Source organism: Penicillium odoratum, assembly GCF_028828045.1.
Source record: "Penicillium odoratum strain IBT 22623 chromosome Unknown utg000006l_segment0_segment0, whole genome shotgun sequence".
NCBI lineage: Eukaryota > Fungi > Ascomycota > Eurotiomycetes > Eurotiales > Aspergillaceae > Penicillium > Penicillium odoratum.
The window spans coordinates 1,697,237-1,714,785 of NW_026643148.1; the positions used below are offsets into that span (position 1 = coordinate 1,697,237).

General features: G+C 47.2%; 3 protein-coding genes across 3 annotated transcripts; 2 read left to right on the top strand and 1 right to left on the bottom strand.

Annotated features, from left to right (window-relative positions):
* Nucleotides 1–1,853: 1,853 nt before the first annotated feature.
* On the top strand, nucleotides 1,854–4,076 carry N7520_009091 (Zn(II)2Cys6 transcription factor; the record flags this gene model as incomplete). The annotated part of the gene is made up of 3 exons (XM_057143025.1): nucleotides 1,854–2,486; nucleotides 2,536–3,728; nucleotides 3,782–4,076. The coding sequence occupies 3 exons, from the start codon at nucleotides 1,854–1,856 to the stop codon at nucleotides 4,074–4,076; spliced, it is 2,121 nt and encodes a 706-aa protein (XP_056992313.1).
* A 670-nt stretch (nucleotides 4,077–4,746) lies between these two features.
* N7520_009092 (uncharacterized protein) lies at nucleotides 4,747–5,880 on the bottom strand (the record flags this gene model as incomplete). The annotated part of the gene is made up of 2 exons (XM_057143026.1): nucleotides 4,747–5,302; nucleotides 5,366–5,880. 2 exons carry the CDS (start codon nucleotides 5,878–5,880, stop codon nucleotides 4,747–4,749), a joined length of 1,071 nt encoding a protein of 356 aa, XP_056992314.1.
* Nucleotides 5,881–8,298: 2,418 nt separating this feature from the next.
* Nucleotides 8,299–10,904, top strand: N7520_009093 (DUF3824 domain-containing protein; the record flags this gene model as incomplete). The annotated part of the gene is made up of 4 exons (XM_057143027.1): nucleotides 8,299–10,000; nucleotides 10,069–10,250; nucleotides 10,306–10,423; nucleotides 10,486–10,904. 4 exons carry the CDS (start codon nucleotides 8,299–8,301, stop codon nucleotides 10,902–10,904), a joined length of 2,421 nt encoding a protein of 806 aa, XP_056992315.1.
* Between the last annotated feature and the right edge of the window lie 6,645 nt (nucleotides 10,905–17,549).

Genomic DNA, 17,549 nt, shown 5'->3' on the forward strand with positions numbered 1-17,549 from the left:
ACTAACGGGATTAACGGAAAAGAGCCGCGTGTGTCAAGGAAATCAATGACTACAGGGCGTCAGCCACATTGACTCCACATATTTCCCAACTACATCCATGGATTTCAAAATGTTTCTTCGTTAACCTTCAAAAGTTCAACCTTCTCTCAAGCCATAAAAACCTTCCCCCTTTTTCTGCCCCAGATCAACGAGATTAACAAGATTGACGAGATCGTTGAGTCCTTGGTTGCCGAGAGGGGGTTGACCCCCTATCCGATGCAGCCATGGATTTCGAAAACTCTATCGCCACGAGTCGAATCCCTGTCGATGACGATCACTCCATGTTTCATACTCCGGGGAGAATAGTATTGAACACTATTTGTTCTTGTGCAGGAATTGAAATGTGAAGATCTGGGGATATCGGCAAAACCATCGGCTGATAGCCAGGAACACGAGGTCCGAGCAACAATGTTGAGTGGGATTGAGTCCACATTCCTAGGGGTCCGAGCATCTGGATCCCACCCCTTACCGATTAATATGGGTGATTGAATCCCCACCGACTATGATCTACCTCTATTGAAAAAAAAGCATGGAGATCATTTCCCTAAGGGCATAGCCAATCAAACCTGCATAGAACAAGATATGGAAGACGCATGGAAAACACGGCAGAGGAGACCCGTCACCATCCACGGGTTCCGGTGGATCAGCGACGTGGAATTTGTGTTTGACACAGCCGGATGGAGTAGACTGTTTACAACACGAAGTGTGGCGCCAACTTTGGATTTGGTGGACAACCTTGGAACTGTTACTTATATCTCCAGCTAAATTGAACTTTGAAGACCTTGAACCCTGAAAAACATTCCAAGGTTTGAACTTGAAATTGAATTCAAGTGACAGCTTCCCTATGTGGCTAGTGACAATTGAAATTTTCACTAGAAGTAAGCACTTGTAGCGTCATCGGCGATTTGGTAGATCTGCCTTAAAGATCGCCGCTCGGACCGCTTCGGTGGCAAGGGACTCTAAGCGAAAATTTTCCATCCGATCCCATCGGGTACTGTGCCCTTGGCAAACAATACACCGTGTCCTCGGAAATCCCTTGATACTTTGCTAGTTTCATCGGCCGTCTTCTAAAGTTTTTCCCACTCAAGAGCCGATTGAGCCGAGATCGGTACACCTTGTGCCGTGTAAGGGTCAATGCGCGCATGTAACTGCATGATTTTGATGCATTACACTCCTACGTAGGGTCAAGGCTAGGAATGTCGGCATGAGAAAAGGGTTGCATCACGTAGTTTATCGGATGTCTGACCCACTAGAAGAAAAAAACGTGGAAAAGAGGCTTTCTAGAAGGCTGTCGGGATCCACATTATGCACCTTCGCACGCCCCAAAGTATCCAAACTATGGCGTTTCTTTACTAGTTCGGAATGCTCTATGGAATTAAGGGGCAAATGTCGACTCAGCTCACCGGATAAACGATCAATGACTCCGTACAGGGCTGTTAGGTTGCCTCCTTTTTAATTGCATTTTTACCAATGATTTACAAATTCGAATTTAGCTAATTATTCTTTTCTGAATCCGGGGCAATATACAATGACGCATCTTGCTTCTTAAACTTCTCTCCCCGACTTCTGAAAGAATCTTCCTTTCCCTCCCCACCTTGTCAAGCTCCAGCTCTGGTGGATAACTATTCTTTTTGATCCAGAGTTAATGGGCCCTTTTATTTGAACTGGAGACGCCACTGGTCCACAAGGCCCATCATCAAGTATCCATTTCGCGGACTCTCCATTGACTTTATGTCCGGACAGAGTTTTGCCATTCACTGCACATACACTTCATCATATTCAATCTCTTCTTGGTCAGTGCACCTTCGCCGCTCATGTCTTCCTCCCGATCAACTGGGAAGCGTCTCCCAATCAGTTGTCAGGCATGTCGAACGAGAAAGATCCGCTGCTCCCGGGATGGACGTCCATGTCAGACCTGTGTGCGTCGCGGATTAGGCGCTGAGGATTGTATCTATCTTGGTCAACCTCGTCTGTCAACAGAGCAGTCCCAGTCCGGAGATCCAAATGTTCAGACTGAACTTTTAGCCCGGATCCGCAATCTAGAGGCCTTACTTCAGAAGCAAGTTAACTCGCAAGCGGGAACACCTATCCCTGGTTCTCAGTCTCCACTTGGGGCTCTCAGTGCCACCGGCAGTTTGTCGGAGTCTGATGTTGGGCTGGATTGGGATCTGCGCAGTACTATGCTGGGTAATGTTGGGACTCTTCATACGTCGCCGTCGGGTCATGTTCGTTATGTGCCGCTTGCTTCACAGTGGGAATCAGTTGTTGCTAAGAGCCCCGCTGCGGGGTGTTTGCGGGATTCCGACTCCGATATTGTAGACGACGACGATCTGCAGATCCCATTAGCGCGGAACGGCAGTGTTTCCCGCGCTGAGCTTTTGGCCTTGCTGCCACCGGGTCGATATTGTGACACTCTAAAAGAAGTTTACTTTCGTGTTTTTTCTCCGGTATGTCCTCGGAGATGTTATTTGACTGATAATAGCTAACCCACTCAAGGTTTTCCATATTCTTCATGACTTAACTTTTGAAGCCGAGTATCAACAATTTTGTCATGACCCTAGCAGTGTGTCAACTTCATGGCTTGCTCTGTTGTTTGCTATTCTTGCTATCGCAATCAGCGCACTCGAAGATGATGATCCTTTACTATCCGATCTTGGCCGGGAGAGGACGGTTAGTCGAAACATGAAAGTCCTTTCAGCGCGTTATCGATCTGCCGCACTGCGATGTTTGGCTGCAGATGGTGTGATGACTCGTCACTCGATCAACTCATTGCAATCTTTAGTGCTTATCAGTTATGCACGTCTCCATCGTGGTTTGCCATTCTGGACATTATTAGGATTCACTCATCACGTCGCCATCTCCATGGGTTGTCATTTAGATCCGGAGAGATTTGTTCTTGGTCCCATCGAGCGTGAAGAGCGTCGCCGGGTATGGACAGGGTTAATGATGCTTTACACCATCCAAAACACATCTTTTGGTAGTTTAGATCAACAACTACTCAATCAGGATGTCAAGATGCCAGCCGATGTTGATGATATCGACCTTCTCACTGCACCAAACGCTCCCACCTCCGATCCATCCTCCACTCCTTCCGCCAACCGGCCCACACAAATGACCTACCTCCTTCTGAGCTTCCGACTATATAAAATCTCCACTAAGATCTGCGAAACGATCTTCACCTACCCACACGCATCTCGGTTTACACTCACACAACTCGAAGCCGAACTCATGGCCGTCCGCGATCTTTGCGATGCCCGATATCAAGTCGACCAAGATCCATTACCGGTGCACCACCAAGCCAACCTCAACATCCTATATAGTCAAATCCACCAACTCCTCCTCCTTCTCCTCCGCCCCAACCTCTGCCGATTCATCCAAGGCGAGATCACACCTGAAACTTGCGAATCACGCGCCAAATGCATGGCATCCGCCAAAGTCTCTCTAACCATCTTCCAAACCCTCCTCGAATCCTCCCAATTCGCCCCTTACAAATGGTACACCAGTGGCCTAGGAAGTTTCAATGCGTTCCACGCTGCAGTCGTCCTAGCAGTCGGCCTTCTCAACCCCGAAAATGAAGCCGAATTCGACGATTTCAAAGAAACCCTCACGAAAGCCCTGGATATGTTCGCCTCCCTTTCAGTCCGGAGCACCTTCTGCAGCAAAGCAGTCCCAGTCGTTCGACAAATCATGTACGTCCGCACTACACCAAATACCCAAATCTACTCACTAACCTCCTCCTCAGTGAAATCACCTCTACGCAGTACCACCAGGCCAAACTCCAATCCCAAACTCAACAAAACCAAGCTCAGATGTTTGCGACATTGACACCCTCAGTACCCATGCCTGATAATTATATCCTGCCTCACTCGCAATCACAATCTCCTGTTCCGACCGTTGCGTCTTCAGTGAGTGATCACACGATGCAGTCTAATTTTGGTATGAATTTGCATCCACAGCATTGGATGGGTCCTACCTCTGTGCCGTGGGAGACGTTGAGTTCGTCCATGCAGTACGGGTTTGAGACTAATGTGGCATGATCTCTTTCTAATCTCGGGCTTTCTTCTCTAACTTTGATCTGGCTTGATTTGATTTGATTTGATGTTTTTCATGGGTTAAAAATTGTGGGTGTCTGGGTCGTTCGGTTGGACTTTTATTGATGAGATCATGATACTAAATGAGATTTATGGAATTATCCGGTTCTAGAAATTGTAATATGATAGGATGATGTGATACAACGTTTGAAGAAAGGAAAAAGAGGAGTCTAGGATTGGTGTAATGGTTCTGCACCTTTCTAGATTCATGATCTTAAGATCCATTTAGTCACAGGAAGAAGAAGCATATATACCCGATAAGGTCTGGCTCTTTCTGATTTCCCTTTCCCTTTTAGTGCTCACTCTTTGCCGCTTCTTGCTATGATCATGAGGAGAGCCTCGCGTGCTAGTCTTCAGTCTTCATCATTCCACCCTGACTTATATGCATTTTGCCCTTTGGTCCTAAATTAATTGACTATGCTTCTTCTTCTGCTAGGGATGGGAAACCTTGAGTCATCATATCCGAGGGAAGAGGAAGATTGGAAAGGTTTTGTGCTTGTTTCGAAGAAGTCTATAATCCAGGGACCCAAAAGTGACATCAAAAACTGTAGTAACCTATATTCTGCTCAGTGATGAGTCAAGCTTTGTACAGGTAATTGTCGCCTGCCCACGTACCTTAGAGATTCTTTCCGTATTCACTCCTGTTCCGATTCCTTTCGTCCAAATCCGCTTGAGTGAAAGGTGGGTTGGGAACGAATAACATGTGCTTATGCCTGCCATTCCGAATGGAAGATGAAGATGACTCCCCGTCATGATGTTCTCTACTGCCATCTCCATATTCGCGCGTCCTTCGACGCTCGCGAGACACAGTTACAGCCGCCTGATATGGTGTTTCTTGGCTGTGTGGCGACGCTATCACGCTAGGCACACGACTACTAGAACGCGATCGCGTATTGCCTAGTCCTATGTTCCCTGAGCTTTGCCTACTTATGGGATCGCGAGCCGTTGGTGTTGGGGTCATGACACGTGAAGGATTTTTTCGCCCTTCCCGAGCGATAAGTGCTCGTGCCTCATCGACGGGCACTTTCTGGATCTTTTTGATAATGGCGATCATCGTCTCCGTGTTGTTTATCAGCGGTGACTCGTGGACGGCTTGAAATGTATCATTCATTGTCTTGGCCAGTTTCTTCAAAGACTTGCTCTGGCGATGAACAGTCTTTTTTAATGTGGTTCTGCAAATGGAGAAAGCGCTTTAGTCATGATAATAATATGCGTAATCAGCTAGGGGGTCTCACATCTGACTAAGAAGCGAATCATGGTCTTTATTCGCTGTTGACTGTTGTGCAAATTTCGCGAGAGAGCTTTCCAGTGTCAAAAGACAAGAAAGCAAGTTTAGACTGCACTTCACCGTACTAAATGTGATCATTAAAGCTTGGATCTCCTGCTTCGTAAAATGCCACCGAACCTTTGCTAAAAGTTCATCAAATGAGCTGGGGCTGCTACCCTTCATGAGTGGCTTGAACTTGGTCATAACGTGGTTGATTTGGTCGAGAGCCGAAGTAGCCTGAGTCTGCAATGCTTCATCAAGGTTTTTCTCCTGAGCCAACTCCATCACTGTGCTGCCCAGAGGGCGTGTGATATCGTTGAAGATACTAAAAAGACCTTGACAAATATAAACCTCCTGCATAAGCTGTCGCACGTCCCGTTTCGCGAACTTCAAGGTATTGTATAATTGACGAAGGCTTTGAATGCATGCTTCCAGTTGACCGCAAACCGCAAAGCCCGAAGTTATTCCACTAAATGGATCCATGGTTCCTCCCGTACCATAAGTCAATAAAGCATTCTCTTTGCCCGCATTTAAGAAACGTGTTTAAAAGAGAATGAGGCTCTGCATATGTGTTAGACCTTGGCAGGACTACTGAGGCATCCAATCAGCCAGGACCACGACACCGGAGCTGTCGAACATCAGGTCCGTGCACGCTGTGCAGCGGCATCATATTTTAGCTAGTTCAGCATAAAACTAGCCGCCCTCTTGACATGGTTCGATTCGTTAGGATCAGCGGGCTTCCCCGCACCATCGACATACGACTAAACACATTGAGCTTGCAGGCACTAACGAGTTTTGGAGAGAATCGAGGAGAAGGAAATGGTGAGCCAGATTTTGATCCGCCCAGCAACCAGTTACATTTCGTCGGGCTCGACACTATCTGCGTCCCTGGTGCACGGCATGAACAACGCACCTTACAAGGTCGTACTTGGTGGCTGCTGTGGCTAAGCAAACGCATAATTTTTCACGCTAGCAAGCACATTTTTGAGGTCCGTTGATTAGAAATAGGTCACGACTCACCATAGTCCTCCAAGTCCCCAAATCACGTGCATTTCCTAATACCCAGCGCCCTCCAGGACCCCAAACGTTTCATTTTTATTATTATTAAGTTATAAGAACTCTGAAGGATGATGGGTCGTGACACGGTGAAGTAATCCCCAACCCCCACTATCCAGATCGAGGTGGGCAGTCTGGATGAATTGCACGCAGCACTGGAGAAGCCTTACGGTATTTTCAGCACTTGAGTGAAGCCGCCGAGGCAAAGAGATCAAATGGCAGAATAGATTTAGTACTACCTAGCTCCCCGTAGCGAATCCCAATATTTACGGCTGAGATCATGTGATGACTCAGCGGATTTCCGCTGCCCGAGTACCGAGCGGTCATGTTTTTGCCGGGGCACTCACTGGGCACTGAGCGTGACATGGATTAGTAATATAACACGTGACATTAATGAATCAGCGCAATCATGCGAGTGAGTCTGCGCCCTCATGAAACGGCTGCAGCCCAGAGAGGAAGACCCCACCCGGCAGACATTGTCCTGTCTATATAGGTATGTATAGGGTGACAGAAAAATGCTAGCGTTCCTATTTGTATCTGCCCTAGTTCTATGCCTTGACTTATTTCTGATAAATATTCGCGTGATTTTACCCTAGAAACATGACGAGAACCGTTACAGATAGTAGTAATAATATCGTAAGGGGGATAAAATGTAGAGAATAAGTTTTATACATGGTCGCTTACATCTATGTATTCATTTACCAGCTAGTGAATTAATCATATACTGTAGGTCTATGTATAACTTTTGAAGTTGACTCCCGTAGAATCTATATCCTCAGATCCAAAAGCGCTCTAGATATATTCGCCGAGTTTGTTACACCGCAACAAATACTCTGTACTTGTGCTATTATTATGACCACTTGTATAACACTGTGGTGATAAGCCTCTTATACAGAAACTGGTCGAAATGAATGACCATACCCCAAACTGTTTTTTCTCTTGCAGGTCTGGGCATGCCGGTTTCCGCCTTCGAGCGCGCTCCGTCGCACTAGTCTCCACAACGTGCAAATCGATAGGGTTCTGCTCGATGGAAGAAAAACGCACCTTGACGTCATCGAAGGCAACACACTCCCGATAACCGCGAATACAGTATTCCAAATCGAACTGACAGTGAAGTGGACGGTCGCATCTTACGTGTTTATCAAGGGATCTGTTACCTAGGATGTTTAGCATAGTCTCTTGTTTGGAATAAATGATGTTGACAGTTGCCATGTGTGGATGGAGACTTACCACGTTTCTTCATGCATGTAGGGATGATGAGTCTGCCTTGCGTACGGAGTATATGAACTAGATCCACTTGGGGTGAAACCGTGGATTAGAACGGGAAGAGAAAGAGAAACCCTGGAAATGATTTGTTTTGATTATACTGAGTAGAAGCCGGTCAAAACTAACAGGATCATCTGGACGATACGGATCATTCTTTGTTCTCATCTGATCCCCATCAACTCCTCTCAAAGTCTCTATTACCAAAAACCCCACCTTAAGTACCCGATCAGTCAAAAACAAGCGAAATTCAACAAAAAAAGAAAACAGACAGTCTTCAGCCTCTCTGAAAGAGGCTCCGCTGTTACCCTACGAGCGTTTGTCAAAATTATTGCCCTTCGATTGCCTTCTGGAAACCAAGTGCCAATCGGATCCTTGTACACTGTGTGTCCGCCCCGTATCCTTGCCGACATCATACGCTAGTCGATCACAGCCCTGTCCCCCACTTACCTGCGCCCCCTCCAATTCCCTGCATTGCATCTTCCTCCCGCTTCTGCCCCTCATTATTTCTAGACTCACTGCAAGTTTTATCTTTCTTACAAACTACCCAAGACCTCACTTCTGCACTCTTCTCTGTGTACCATGTCGTACGTCTACAGAGAGCGCGAGCGCGACCGCGACTACGATGACCGCAACGTCACTATCAAGCGTTACGTCATTCCATCGGATGAAAGAGAAGATCGACGAGAATTCATAATGCGAGACGATGTTTACGACAACGAGCTGGTCATTCGGCGCAAGACAGAACGCGAGGAACCAGTGTCGATTCAGCGTTACGAGAGAGATGTCGAATATGATCTGCCTGTTCGTCGCTACGAGCGAGAAGTTTATGAACGTGAGTACTCTCCATTTGCGACTTCCAAACACCACCCTAGGTCCTTGGAATGCCTGGGCAGACCGTCCAATCATTATTTGTGCCCCCCTGGTCAAGCTCAGCAACTCACAATCCATGACCATGCAGCCCGTTACGTCAGTCCCCGACAATCAGAGTACGAAGTAGACGAAGAGATCTACCGCCGCCGTGTGGATGACCGTCATTCACGCCGGGATCTCAGCCCGCGGGACTCGATCTCACAGGCCAGCCGTCAGCGTGGCCGTACAGACTATAGCAGCGATGACGAGTATTACTATCACGAAGAGACCCGCACGTATGATGGTGAACGTCCGCATCATCGCCGCCACTTGGCAGAAGGTGCCTTGGTTGGTGCAGGTGCAGCAGAGTTGTTCCGCAACCACCGCAAGCGTGAAGGTGAGGAAGTCAGCCACGGTATAAGCCACGCCGTGAAGACAGCTGGCGCTGGTGCATTGGGTGCGGTGGCTGTTAATGCTGCCGGGCATGTCCGCGATTACTACCGCAGCAAGAGCCGCAGTCGACACCGTGGTCACTCCGACGATGATCGTTCTTACCGTCACAGCCACCGCAGCCATAGCCATGGCCGTCGCAGCCGCAGCCGCAGCCGCTCTCACTCCCACTCTCGGGCAAAGACCCTGCTAGAGGTTGGTTTAGGCGCTGCCGCAATCGCCGCCGGTGTTGCAGCTTTGCGCAGCAAAAAAAACGCAGATGAGCGTACTGGCCGTTCTCGTACCCGTTCTCGCTCTCGAGCCCGCAGTACCGCTCGCTCAGATAAGGATTCTGCTCGCAGCGTGTCTCAACGCAACAAGCATATGGCGGGTGCCGGGTTGGCCGGTGCGGCTGTTGCAGGACTAGTGGAACATCACCGAAGCAAATCGCGCTCTCGCAAGGGTGAACGTTCGCACAGCCGACTCCGACAGGCACTTCCTGTTCTTGCGGCCGGCCTAGGAACCGCAGCTGCCACTGGTATCTGGGAAAAGAAGAAAGCCGAGAAAGAAGAAAGGGAAGGTCGAAGCCGCGGGACAAGCCGATCAGGCAGATCTCGCAGCCGTGGAGCTCCTGACAGCGCGTACCCTGATCCAACCCGGGACTCTGCAGGTTTGATCGAGTATGGCAAGGATCCCGTTACTGGTAGCATTCCTGCTGAGCACTACTATGGCGCTCCGACCAGCCCGGGTCCTGCCTATTACTCTGATGGTGCTGAATATAGCCGTCGTCAGAGCCGTGACCGAAGCCGCAGCCGGAGCCGCGCTGGACGACGCAATGACAGCTCCTCTGGCTCAGACAGATCACGTCGACACAGAAAGCACCGCAGCCGCTCTCGAGATGTTGCCGGAGCAGCACTGGGCGCTGGAGGCTTGGGATATGCGGCACACAAGTACTCCCAGTCTCGCGAGCGTAAGAAGGCTGAGAGAGAACAAGACAGGGCTCGTAAGTGGGTTAAAATCCTGCCATTTAATCCTATCGATCTTGAGGGTCACCATACTGACAGACAGCAGGGTATGATAATGTGGATCACCACGATCCCTACGAGGAGTCTTATGACCCGGAGCCCTATCCTCCTTCTCGTACCGCTCCTAATTACCAGGAGCCTCCCGCCAACTACTATCCTAACACCAACTACTTTCCTCCGCCACCAGGATCAACTACAAATTTGAATGCGACAACACCACCACCCAATGCATACAACCCCGCGGAATACCCTCCTCCCCCCCGGTGCAGCACCCCAGCCCCAGGCCTATAACTATGGAGCCCCAGGTCCAGGAACCGAGCAATACGCCCCGCGGCCACGAAGGGTTGATGAGAATGTGAGTGCCCAGCGCTCCCTGCCTACTGATCACCATACGGAAGATGGTGGGTTCAATAAAGCGAAATTGGACCGCACGTTACAGCGAAGCTGATACATTGCCTTGCAGATCTAGCCCAGCAGTCCCAACTAGCCAAAGCCAAGTCCGTCCCGCGATTCAGTAGCCAAAGCGAACCACTTGCTTCTAAATCCGTCTCATTCAACCTGAATTCAGAAGGAGGAGACGACCGCGGCTATGAAACTGACGACAGTGATTCTGCCTTCGAGGGACCCTCTCACCGTCGACGCTCCTCTTCTGTGCCTCACCAATCTATGCCCCATTCCCCTGACCACCGCTCCGGTCATACACACTCTCACCATTCATCGACTCCTCAAACTCCATCCAAAACAGAGCTAGACTCCGATTCGACAATTGACTTGCCCCAGCGATTTGATAGAAAAGGTCACCTCCTCATGGAAAAAGAAGAGGACCCAGCCGTCGCGAAGATCGAGGACTTTATCAATCGTTTTACAAAGGTGCTATTCTAAGGACCACTTGTCAAGAAGCTTGGAGTTGGCTCTGGATAGAAAAAAATTCCTGGACCGGTGACTATGGTTTTTTATTTTCTTGCGTGAGATCTTCTGATTTCCTTGGTTCTATTATGATGACACGGTCGTTGTTTCCTTGGCCAGCTTGCAAGTTTTGATATCTTACCCATTTGCCTTTATTTCTTTGGTGTCGAAATTTTTTTCATTATGACTTATGCTGCACTCAATGATAACGATTTATGACTCCTGTCCAATGCTCATATAGCAATATTTTATTTGATCTTTCCAATTCCAGGATTCTATCCGAAGAAATATAACGTACATGGTCCTGCAGTGGTCCACAGGTTGGTTATACATATATTTCTATGTAACTGCAGTGCTTTCCAACTAATAACTCCAGGGCTACGAATACATTCTGAACGTTATACAAACCTTGGAAACCGATGCTTTAACCAATGTTAAGCTAAGCACCGGAGAAGTTGAAATAAAGAACGCATATGCAGAGGCTTAAGTTCGGGTTGCATGGGATGTAGCACAGACACCACTCTGAGCATCGGAGTCTGTCTTCCGTAAGTGGCATCCATGGACGGGATGTTGTTCATGCACACCTGAGTATGACCTCAGGGCTATCGGTAACTATGTAGGATGCATTGCCTAGATGATCAGGCCAACATTCAATGGCTCAAACTTCCATGTTCCTAAAGACAAGTGGCTATCTAAACCTGAAAACGCTGAACAGTCTCAACATCCTAACCAGTTGACCTTCACCAAGACCAACACAAGGACAAAATGAAACCCGACTACCTAGTCATACTAAAAAAACCGTTCCGTATGTACTTTCTGTACACTGTACATACAACAACATACGGAGTACACACGTACGGTATCCAAACGTTTCAGATCCTCTCCAAAAGTACAATTGACACATCCAATTGAAAGTGTAGCACATCATCCCCAGCCCAGCCACCTCGATCTCCCAATTAGCAAACCATCCACTTATTTTCAAACTCTGATCAAAGTCCACAAACCTTGACACAATCCCCGTGAAGAAGGCAAAGTGAAAAACTTTGAATGGCTCCAATGCATGTACTTATCCGGATTTATTCGGTGCAAGTCTGATCGCTGATCTGAGGGAATGTGATGAATCCATTTCAGTTGAAGTCGGTTACGTCGGTTAGGGGTGGGGCTGGCGCCCTGACCTCTTGGTTATTGTTAGATGACTGGGGTTAGTAGGACACGAATGTGATGTGATTCAAGTGATTGGGGTTGTGTGTATCCGTACTCCGTATGTACTCCGATGTCTGAACAGTGAAAGGTGATGAATTGAATACCCGAGTATTTTCCTGTATCCGTAGGATATCATTTAATACCGGTGGGTCTGGATGGGAGTTGAACTTCCCCCCGAACTTTCCACTGTACGGGGTTCGCTTATCGCGACCGGCGGTCTGGGTGCGACTTTCCCCCCGTAGGTTCCTAGTAGTCGGGTCTATATACTTAAAAGTATAAGTAGAAGTATAAGCATATAAGTACCGGTCAGTTTATTCTGCTTTTGGATGCAGTTTTGGTCCTGTTCCTCTGGTCACGAGGTCTCTGCTTGAAGCATGCAGCAACATGGTCCTTTTGATTTGATTCTTGGCAGATGGGAGATATAACCCCAACCAATGTGAGTCATTAATGTTTGCTTCGAAGATTTTACCCGACATCAACCGATTACAGCCGAGATCTGCTGGTCACGTCAGAAACTTCCAAGGTTGAATACCGTACTAGACTAAGTAAACCACCAACTTACAGGACTTTTGGCAAGCAATCGCAAGTACGAGTCCCATCCAGTCCAGTCTGGAATTGGAAAGGAGTTGGAATGGGAATCGTAATCAATACGAGAATAGAAAGAGAAAAGGGGCCAAAAGATAGTAATCCGCCTCACTTGAGGATTACAGTCTGTACTTTTGTTCAACAAAATCCGATCTCAGTAACGTTGGAACGTACCTATGCTGTGAAGCGGCCCGCCATGTGGTGCGGTGACGAGGTCATGCCCGGACGAGGATCGAAATGGGGAATAGTTCGTACTTTTGTAAGGTGTCCATGCGCTTGTGCAACTACTCTCGGTAAAGGAGGAGACAGAACGAAACGAAACGAGACTGAAAAGCTGGGAGATCCAGAGTTCCCTCCGATTTCCAACACAGCCGAAAACTTAACTTTGTTTTGAACAGGAATCTTGAGATTTTACCGATTCTTCGCTAGAGTATCTGCAAGATCCCCGATTCACTTTCTGTTCCAGCCAAGTTTGATTCTGATTCCCCTTGCAGGGGGTGGAACAGATCATTCGTTCCTTTGAGCCTGAATCCCTGACCTTGTTTGCTGGTTCTTCACGGTCGGCGAAACGGGGCTTGAGGGCTTGACTTGCAGTGTGCTCCGTAAGGAGGCTCTGATATGCAGCCTAGATCAGGGGCGAATCAAAGGAGAAGGGTGGACTTTGTAATTTCCACATACATATTACAAGGTTGTCTAGACTTATAATCATCGTCATGACAAAGCGTACTCCGTACTCTGATTGATACTATCAGCCACATGTGTGGTCCACGTGGATACGATATGCTCCACTGATATTATTGGATCGACTTGACACTTAGGACTGTGCACTCTGGGGTGTCATATCGGGTGTACGACATGTCAATTTCTCATCTATGCAGATGAGGTAACAGAAACATAGAAGAAAGTACATGATGTCTTAGTCGACCATACAGGAGCTGAGAGTTCCTGCGCTGTACAACCTAATGTTAGTTACATATCACATTTGGACGAAACCGTATTTCAATACACGGGTGTTATGCAAGAAATCAATGACATGAAGCCACGCCTTTCTATGTTCGTCTCTAAATGCACTCAACCGAATCACATTCGTTGAAAATATCCTTATGATTGGTTCGGCCGATCCCGCTGTCACTGTCTTTGAGAATAAAAACACAGGTCGCTTACTGTCTAGTGTGTATTCCGTAGGATTGTCCAAATCAGATCTACTCCAATAACGAATCAGAGACCCGCATCGCCGATCATGATGTCTAGACGTAGTTGCATTAATTGGTTTATCCGGACGGTCGCATTGTTCCATCATACATTGATCAGTCATTTTACGCGTAGGTTTCCATTCCCCAGCATTCCAGAATCTGACTTTGATATGCCACAGAGTTAACTTCCATGTGTGGGTTGGATCCAGAGATTCCTCCGATGGCACGATCATCACGACTGGCATGGATCTTCGTGTAGCTCCTGCCCCTTGAGTGGTAATCCTCAGGAATAGATGGGAGGAAAGCCGAGATGAGAATTCCTACTACCGTGTCTTGTTATTGTTATTGCACTTCAACAGTCTCGGAAGCAAAAATTCGTCACCCCTGCTCAAACATCCAAATGGCGCTCATATGAATCCGTAGAGTCATCTGCTTGGTAGACCGCCACTGCCGCAGTATTGTAGATCCAGCATACTGGAGCTCCTGTCTTGGTATTGACGCTAGGTCTTGAAATTTGAGACTTTGACGCATACTGTATCCAGCCCCTACCCCTACACCAAGATCCCATGCAATATCCCGCGCTGGACTGCAGTGTTACCTACAATAGAGTAGACCTGGGGAAATGCCTCTGTCCCGACGACGATCCTACTGCATTAGGAAGCATTCCACCAGTCTCGTGAACCATGCCTGCAACTCATTGGACTTATCAGCACTGTATATCGAATTCTAGAATGGCAGAATCCATAGATCATACACATATGCATAGACGAGTCAAAACGCATGATAAACAAGTGCAGCTCTGGTATCTGGTTCCAGCCGCATGATGTACAGGCCGACTTGCGTTGTTTTTATGCAGTTTCAACTTGCGCATACATAAGCACAGACACAGGAATCTCCAGGTTTCGCCAGTAGGCGTATCCCTTGCATTATCCAAATTGGTTTACAGAACTCTATTCTTCGCTTCGTAGTGTGTCTGCATGGCGTGCAGAGCAGAAGCGTACGTATGTAATAGTTGCTTGTTTCCATTCTTATCGGATAGCGGCTATTTCGGACTTGATGGATTGGTGAGTGACGACTGGATATTGGAGGAGTTTCTTTTTTTATGTAATCTTGTGCTGGTACCTGGATCCATTTCAAAATGGACTAGGAAAGTCAACCGTCCATGCAGGAAAGTCTGGTCGGTCTAGGGTTGTGGTTGTGGCCCAACCATCTAAGTAGATATCGGGCAGGATGCGCCCAACCGGGCCCAGGGAAGAGGGACTGGAAAGTAGAAGTAGAGAGTGGAGGAAGTTCGGTGAAAGATAAGAGAGTTTGTTTACCGTAGTATGTGATGATTGAAGTCTTAGTACTTCCATATACATTGTACCCCTTAAAATAGAGTAACCCGTTAGAATAACAGCTACTCCGTAAACAGTTAAGCAGTTACCAATAACGCACGTCATATCTTATCTCTACTTACATACAGCAGATCGTTGAATTTGATTTTAATTATAATTATGATTACAATTCTGATTTGAAATTTCCTCTGATTAGCACTCAATGTACGTAGTACCCCACTGCCAATGTGCCGAGTCAGAACTATTGTACTGTAACCAGCCGCGAATGCGGGTATCATGCCCATCATCGACTCCACTTGCAATTCCCGACCAAATCCCGCCTTCTAACTGGATCGTCAAATTCAGTCTATTAAATTCGCACATGACAGCCGGACTCCTGCACAACTCAACGGTTTGAAGCAAAAAGCAATCAAATTATGTATTCATATTGGGCCCCTCTTGCTGAAATTGTGTGACTGCCCCGCGTTGGACTCGTTCCAATGGGCCGAGAAAAAGGAAATAAAATCAATAGATGTTCCATTTCCGGGGTTCATCGCTCTGTGTTACTACTGTCCTTCCCCTAGATCTGCGGTATTTCTTTTTCTTTTTCTCTTTCAAGGTTTGGGGGTGGTCGGCTTGGGCTGGGTTCGGATGTTGCGGTCTGATATCATAGGTAATTCTTCATAGGCGGTGATTGGTAGAAGTGGACTCCTGAAGTCACGATGAGTCGGTGTACTCCAGGCTCCATACTCCATGTTATGGGCTTTGGTTCCCAATTTCAGACTATAATTATGATTAACCTCTGTCAAGGGTATACTGTATATTTAAAGTAGTCTGTCATATCCTTCATTCCGTGGTACAGAAAAAAAAAGAAAAATGATCCGTGGATAAAAGTGCGGGTGACCCTGGGGAGTAATTTTAAGTAATTACATTACCCACCGATCCATAAAGCAACGCGTTTCACCTGTCGTTGATCTACTCTTCTCCCGCAGCTTCGAATTTTCCAATGAAATTCGGTGGATACCAGTGAATCACCAAGAAAGTTTGCCACAGCGACATTGTTTGCCCCTTGCAATTGTAGAAAAAATCAAAATTGGATGTAGAGTCTATGATTCTCTCTCGAGCTATCGGGACGGTAGACTGCTAGCGGATAATTTGATGAGTTTGACAGGACAGACGATGCTTAAAATTTCCCGACAACTAGGCTCCTGGGAAACCCTGTGGCAAGCGTCATTTCAGCGGTGATTACTCTGTCCCCACACGGAGATCCGCCGGATGGACTTCCCAAAATTTCAGTTATAGAAATTGCCGGGATCTCAAAAAGTTGGTCCTTGAAATGTGGATAAGGGCTGTGTACTGTAAAAGCCCTCGTGGTCAGAACCAGAGTAATTCAGTTCCCCAGCTGAAGGAGGACCCAGAGCCCCACTGTGAATTCAGAAAAGGAAATAACAAAAACAAAAACAAAAAAAATAATAAAAACATCAATAAATACAATTGAGCCGACCTGTCATTTTTTAAAAGAGTTTCTTATGTGTACGTACATAAAGAGATACAAAGCAGATCCCGATCTGGATGTTTTTACTTCTAAACTTCCTGCGAGGATCCTACATGGGAATCTAGGGGCAAACAGTTGTCATTTGTCGATCCTCGTAATTACCTACGTACATATGTTTCCCTAACTAATTTTAATTTCTTTCCCAAATGTCTACTGGATCGACCCGACAGCTTGGCTTAGCTCAAACCCCCCTGATCTTGAAAAGTATGTATTAGTATGTCACTGACCGCGTTACCTTTAAAATACACGTTTTTGTTCCATGGTACGGAACTGATACGTATACACCCCTCCTTCCCCCCCCCCAAACTCTTTTGTACTTTCGATTTTGAACCCTTCGATCTATCTGATACGGTGGATCCTTAGCTCTTTTGTTTTATTCCTTCCATCTCTGTACGATCTTAGAAAAGCGCCCCTGGTCCCGATCCCATCTGATTTTTTTTGGTTTCTTAGCCGCCAACCCCGGTTACTCCGTACAAAGAAAGCTCTCCAACACCAAACCCAACTCGACAAGCTCCATTTTTGGGACCAAATCCTCCGAACAAAGAAGAAAGAACGCCTCCCCGGTTTTGAATCCAACATACATATCCGCCACCGATCGAGCTTCCAAGATCTCAAGCTTTCAAGCTTTCTTTTGCGACATCTAAAAGGCTTCACCGTTCCTGAAACTCCTTCCCACGGTTCCAGTCGCAACTCCGTCATGTGTATCTGAACGGTGGATCACCAAGCTATATTGCTTTTGAAAATCGGTAGACCCTCCCGAGGCAACTCG